Source organism: Octopus bimaculoides, chromosome 3 (genome assembly GCF_001194135.2).
Source record: "Octopus bimaculoides isolate UCB-OBI-ISO-001 chromosome 3, ASM119413v2, whole genome shotgun sequence".
Classification (NCBI taxonomy): domain Eukaryota; kingdom Metazoa; phylum Mollusca; class Cephalopoda; order Octopoda; family Octopodidae; genus Octopus; species Octopus bimaculoides.
The window spans coordinates 46,075,819-46,082,493 of NC_068983.1; the positions used below are offsets into that span (position 1 = coordinate 46,075,819).

Below are 6,675 nucleotides of genomic sequence, written 5' to 3' on the forward strand. Positions count from 1 at the left end.
AGACACACACATACATATATACATATATACGACGGGCTTCTTTCAGTTTCCTTCTACCAAATCTACTCACAAGGCTTTGGTCGGCCAGAGGCTATAGTAGAAGACACTTGCCCAAGGTGCCATGCAGTGGGACTGAACCCCGAACTATATAGTTCGTAGGTAAGCTACTTACCACACTCCCACCAAAACAGAGAATAATTTTCTTTTACGTGCGTAGTTCTGGTTTTGTGAGTGTTATTCTTTTTCGTAGGCTGCTAACTATTGTCATTTTTGTACGATATGATTATGGAGAGCCTACTTTTCCCCAACTGTGATGATCCTGCGTAGGAAAGGTTCGGCAACAAGTCTACTCTTTAATGACAGACAGATCGCAACTCTTTGATAAAGCTGAGAAGCAGTCAGATGATGAGGGATTTGCTGACCTAGTTTAGACTCTTTTCCTAGTTCATAACGGGGTTTTATGATCGAAGTGTGACTTAAATCTAATTATTTTTCATAATTCTAGCGCAGTTTCCTTTGAATTTTCTTTCACTATAATTTTCAGAAGCTCTGTATTGACAAAATATAGTCGTCCAGATCGAGGAGAATCTGCGAAACAAAATTTCCCAAAGCCAATCCATCTTTGGCATGTCCGAACATTTAAAGCTTCATTTCCATAGACGGAACGAATATTTCGTGCTGCTTTTATTTGTGAAAAGATCATTTTGAATTTTTACAATATGCAGTATTTCATATGAGCCTGATTTAAACTCTTTTTAATCTTGCAAAATCGATACAAATTTAACTATTATGGTATAAACTAAAGAAAAAAAGAAAATACAATGTAAAAAGGCTCATGGGCCGGTTTCCCGGTTTCAATGGCGTATGTGTTCCCCAGCTGGACGGGACGCCAGTCCATCGCAGCGTTACTCATTTTTGCCAGCTGAGTGAACTGGTGCAACGTGAAATGAAGTGTTTTGCTCAAAAATACAACGCGTCGCCCGGTCCAGGAATCGAAACCACAATCTTACGATCGTGGTGCTGACACCCTAACCACTAGGCCAGCGCCTCCACGTATTATATTATAAGTATTTCAAAAGTACACTTAAAGTCATCGTCTCAATAATTTCACAGGACTTTCTTTCAGATTAATGACTTGTACAGGTATATGCAGACGGCCTGGAATGAAATTCGTCAATATCTAACACTCATTGCTCTTCAATATGTGTGTGTGTGTGTGTGTGTGTGTGTGTGTGTGTGTGTGTGTGTGTGTGTGTGTGTGTGTGTGTGTGTGTGTGTGTGTGTGTGTGTGTGTGTGTGTGTGTGTGTGTGCGTTTGTAAGAATATTTATCTGCGTACGTATTGGTTTGTTTACGTTAATTTGATCGAGTAAAGCATTCCAAAGTCGTGCCCCAGCATGATTGCAGTCAAATGACTGAGACAAACGATATTAAGAACAAAAGCCATTGGTAAGGACAGCAAATAATACACCGTTTTTGTCCATTGTATTAATGGACAAAATATAATCGTGTCATAGACTACTATGATGTTATTAATTGTAAATGATTTCTCTAATTATCAGATGCGAGAGTCAACAACCTGAAAATAATTGCAGCCCGACACAGGTGAAGAGTTGCAATATTCTAAGTAACAGCTTATTTAAACCTTGCGTAGACAAAATTGGACAAAATAAACTCAATAGACATTTGGAATCGTGTAAATTTGATGTTTGCGCATATCTAAAGCAACCAAAACTTCAGTCGGTGTTATGCAAGACACTTGAGTCAATGTCAGATGAATGTGAAGATGCTGGTGTATTTATCGATTGGAGAAAAACAGCAAAATGTGGTAAGATTTTTATATATTTCTCATTGATTCTGATTACTTACATATATTATATTTAGGGCGCAGTTGTGGCTGTCTGATAAGAAGTTAGCTTCTCGATCACATTTATGTGTCTTTGTATTTTCGCTTCTATCCTTACCACCATTTGGCAACCAGTGTCCATTTGCTTATATCCTAGTGATCTTGCGCATGCACAGATTCCAAATACCTTTCAAATATACAGATACGTGAAAAAATAGCCTGTTGAAAAATACTTTGTTGAAATTCCAGTGAAGGAACTTTGGACTCAGGTTACAAACCGGCTCTTTTTCTATTGTTAAGAAATCTTGTGGTTCTTGTAGATCGATAAAATACGTACCAAGCTTTGAATAAAATAAGCACTGGTGTCGTTTTGTTCGACTAAAGCCTTCAGATAAAAAATAGAAACAATAAATTGCCTGTTTGCCTCTAACTGTAAGATTAATATAACATAATCACTTGCATTTGAATTGAATTTCAGTGAGTTACTCAACATCAGCCTCACTTTCAATCCAGAGGTCAAGTTGAGGTCAAAACGGTTAGAGACAAATCTGCATGCTTTGGATAACGAGTAATTCTGTCAAATTGGCATCGTGTTCGCCTATCATATCCACTTATTTATGCTCCTGCATCTTATGTTGCTGACACTGCCAATTTGAACAATATTATTGGAAGCTATCGAAATTGTAATGATGTTTGGTCGATAACTGATTATAGATTGAGTCAGTGTTTGTTGTATGTGTTATTCTTGCATAGTTCCGTATGCTTTTTTGTCACTTTTTGCTATATTATAACAGCTTGTCTTTTATGTTTTACTTTTAGAGAAGGAATGCCCATTAAATCAAGAATATAGCCATAAGACGCCTGTTTGTCAACCAACATGTGTAAATCAAACTCCAAAGTGCACAAAATACACTGAAGGCTGTATTTGTAAATCTGGTTTTATTCTCAGTGGAGAGGAGTGTGTTCCCAAATCAGAATGTGGTTGCATGAATGATAAAATATATATGACGGTACGTTTAATATTGTTGAACTTTATAATATACTATGTTAATCAGTTTTTGTAAATATTCCTTGATAATACACCTTCAAACTGTTTTGACAGAAATGGCTAAGCTAAATGACAAAAAAATTTCATTAATGCAAGCATACTGGCATGGTAAGAAATTTGCTTCACAACACATGGCTCTGGGTTCTGTCCCACTGTGTGATACTCTGTCTATATATATGTATATATGACGGTCTTCTATCTCTGTGTGTCTGTCTGTCTGTCTGTCTGGTTGTCTTTGAGCTTGAGTTTTTGTCTTTCCCCATCATTTATCTACCGCTGTTGGTTTGTTAACGTCACCGTACATAATTGGTTCAGCAAAAGATAATGATAGAACAAGGACTTTTAAAAAATAGGTACTGGAATCGACTTGCATGACTAAAACACTTCAAGAAAGTGCAACAGCATGGCCGCAGTCAAATGACAGGAACTAGTAAAGGAAATAGAAGAGATTGGTTCGAAAAAATTTGTGTGAAATTTCCTTAAATCCTGCAAGATATTTTATGTTGCTTTATTCAGTAGATTGCGATTACCCTTGATATTTGGTAACAAAAGATGGATATTTTAACAAAATCTATTTTATAGTATAGGATTATATCAGTCATCAATCAAAACAGAAATATCATTATACAATCGTAGGTGCTTATCCTCAACTAAGGTCGTGAATAAGATGATAGTCATATGGTGCAAGGCTAAGACAGTAAAGAGGGTGAAGTGTTAACTTCTCAGTTTAGTGTAATAATTTTTCCCGAACGACTTGAGTAATATGTCGTCTTGCCTTATCTGTTTCAGGTTGATCAATGATGTACGCTTTTTCAGCGAATTTTTCTACAGGCTTCTAATTGGCGAATACTTCGCATTAGCTGTTTCGCTTTGATTTAACAGAGAATAAATTTCTTTTACGTGTTATGACTGAACTAGTACATATCTGGTAAGTTCACTGTTATCAATTCGCCGTTGGGAAAGTTTACCGCCATCAATTCAGTTATTTTTCATGTTTTGGGGAGGAGGGATCAATAAAATAGTTTTTAACTATAAATGGTGAGATACTGTGGATATATTTTCTCAGTAAACTTTCTTCATGGTGAACCTTATTCACGGGGAACTTATGTCGCGGCGAACTGATGGCGGTAAACTTTTCCTGCGATGAACTGATGGTGGTGAACTTACCTGTAATCGAACGAGTACGACGGCGAATACAAGCGATCGAAATAGTGTTCTCCTGAAGGGTATCTGGAGTAAAATTACTCGATAGTATGAGTGTGCATTGAAAGGTAACAATTTCAGAAATACGGACAAGTGATGTGAATGTCGTAAGAAAGAATCGTAAGACAAATTCATCAAACCGGGCCAACAAGCAGAAGACCTAATGGTAGACCAAAATCAAGATGGCTGGATAATATCACTGAAGTGATTAGTATAGTTTAATATGTAATGTCTGTGACATAATTCTGTCTACCTAGCCAATCAAACTTTAAACCACCGTTTGAATCGATCAAAACTGACAGTAAATAATTAGAATACCAATTGTAAATTGCATTTATTATTTGTATAGAATAAGGTGGTAAGCTGGAAGAATCGTTAGCACGTCGAGCGAAAAGCTTGGCGGAATTTCGTCCGTCTTTACTATCTGAGTTCAAATTCTGCCGAAGTCGACTTCGCCTTTCATCCTTTCGGGGGTCGATGAAATAAGTACCAGTCCCCAAATTTCAGGTCTTGCGCCTACATTAGAAAGGATTATTCATTTAAAATAGCATCTTTAGTCTAAGCCCATACATTCTTCTCTTACTCCCTCTCTCTCTCTCTTTCCCTCCCTTACTCTCTCTATCTCTCCCTCTCTTTCTCACACACACACACAAGCTCTCTTTCGCGACTACCAACGTTCCTCTCTTCCTCTGTTTACCTTTAACCATAGATTTACTTCATTGCCATTTACACCTACCTTCTAACTCATGCTGACTTTCACTCTGGGGCCAATATTATTGTAATAATAACAATTTTAAGGAAATGAAGGAAATATTGTTCACATTTAGACGCAGGTATGGCTGTGTGGTAAGAAATTTAATTCCCAACCACATGGTTCCGAGTTTAGTCCCACTGCGTGGCACCTTGTACATAACGTCCTCTACTATAGCCTTCGGGGCTGACCAAACCGTTGTAAGTGGATTTGGTAGACTGAAACTGAAAGAAACCTGTCATATATATGTATATGTCTATGTGTGTCTGTGTTTGTCCCCACCCCGCCACCACCACTTGATAAGTGTTGGTGTGTCACCGTCCTCGTAACGTGGCGGTTCGGCAAAAGTGACCGATAGAATAATCCCAAGCTTCGTTCGACTAAAATCCATTCAGGTGGTGTCCCAGCATGGCCGCAGTCTAATGACTGAAACGGGTAAAAAAAAGTATATAAAGCAAAATTAACTTTCAGTTATCACTATTTTATAACTTGCTATTTTTTTTCAGCTCATTTTATTTTGTTCTCACCATGCAAGTATTTCTAATCAGTTCCTTTCAGCTCACAATATTGCGCATGTTAACAATTTCATATGGTAAAGGCTGTCGTGAGTAATTAATCTTGAAAATTTTGCCTTCTAGCCACGTGATTTTGGCAATGACTCTGAAACAACATGGCTGCAATGCGAAATTTCCAAGGCGTCTGCTACTACAGTCTCAGTACGGCAAATAGCTTGTGATTGTATTTGGTAAACGGCTTGCGGCTATATGAGCACTCAAAACAATTACTGACGGCATGGTTCGTGATACTAAGTCTTATATGCCAGTGAGTGACAGCTGTATATACGTGTGTGTGTGCGTATGTCTATGTGTGTGTGCATACGTAGTGTAGTTTATACTGTAACGTTACAGGCGACAAGTTTCTAACGGAACTCAATGCTGAAGGGCGAGTGTTGTTTATGGTTATAGCAGTTGGCCTCCTCACATCTAGTTATTCGATTTTCATGTTCCCGATCATCAGATTGGGTACGTAAATGTATACATCAAATCTCCTGCCCATTAATTGTTTTGATTTTATGCTTGTAAAAATTTACAGATTAATGAAGAAAGGTATGGACCAAAATGTAACAGTATATCAACATGTAATGGTACAGGACATCTCATACATAAGGAAATAAATGGTTGTCCAGATAACAGCAAGTGTAAGATATCTAGAAACAAGGAAGGGTGTTACTGCAATCCAGGCTATTCACTGCATAATGGCGAATGCACGCAATTCGGTAAATGATGATTATTATTATTTCTCTTTATCACAGGTTTTGTTGGAGCTCCTGGAGTCCTGCATGCGTAGCGGGATAGCTACCTGCGGCCTACTACTATCCGCTCTTTTCAGCTATCTAATACTTTCCTGATTATTCTGGCCGTGCTAAGGAGACAAAACTTTTGTAACAGTTCTACTGGACACTCTATTCCAATTTCCTTTATATTTCCTTTGATGCCTTTTGATACTGTTCCCAACGAACCAACAATAATTGGCTTATTATTATTATTATTATTATTATTATTATTATTATTATTATTATTATTATTATTATTATTTTATGTTTGACTTTTGCTTTGCATTTGTACAAGTTGGATCCAAGTCTCACCCAGAGACCTCAAGAGACAACAAGTTAGAAGTTCATGTAGGTGTTATGCCTAGGGTACCATATATTTGGATTTGTACATAGTGTTGTTCTAGAGAATGTTTAAGAAACCATAAGAAAATTATGTGTTTGTTTTAAAATTTGAGATCACATAGATAGTATTTTACGTAGGATATGGGCAGTTCC

General features: G+C 37.3%; 1 protein-coding gene across 1 annotated transcript in view; it reads left to right on the plus strand.

Moving 5' to 3' along the window:
- The window catches only part of LOC128247369 (zonadhesin-like), a 60,192-nt gene that overhangs the window by 13,348 nt on the left and 40,169 nt on the right, over positions 1 to 6,675 (plus strand). The window contains exons 5-7 of the mRNA XM_052966739.1: positions 1,562 to 1,827; positions 2,665 to 2,855; positions 5,940 to 6,123. Of these exons, the coding sequence (XP_052822699.1) occupies positions 1,562 to 1,827; positions 2,665 to 2,855; positions 5,940 to 6,123 (641 nt within the window). The remainder of the gene's footprint in view (positions 1 to 1,561; positions 1,828 to 2,664; positions 2,856 to 5,939; positions 6,124 to 6,675) is intronic.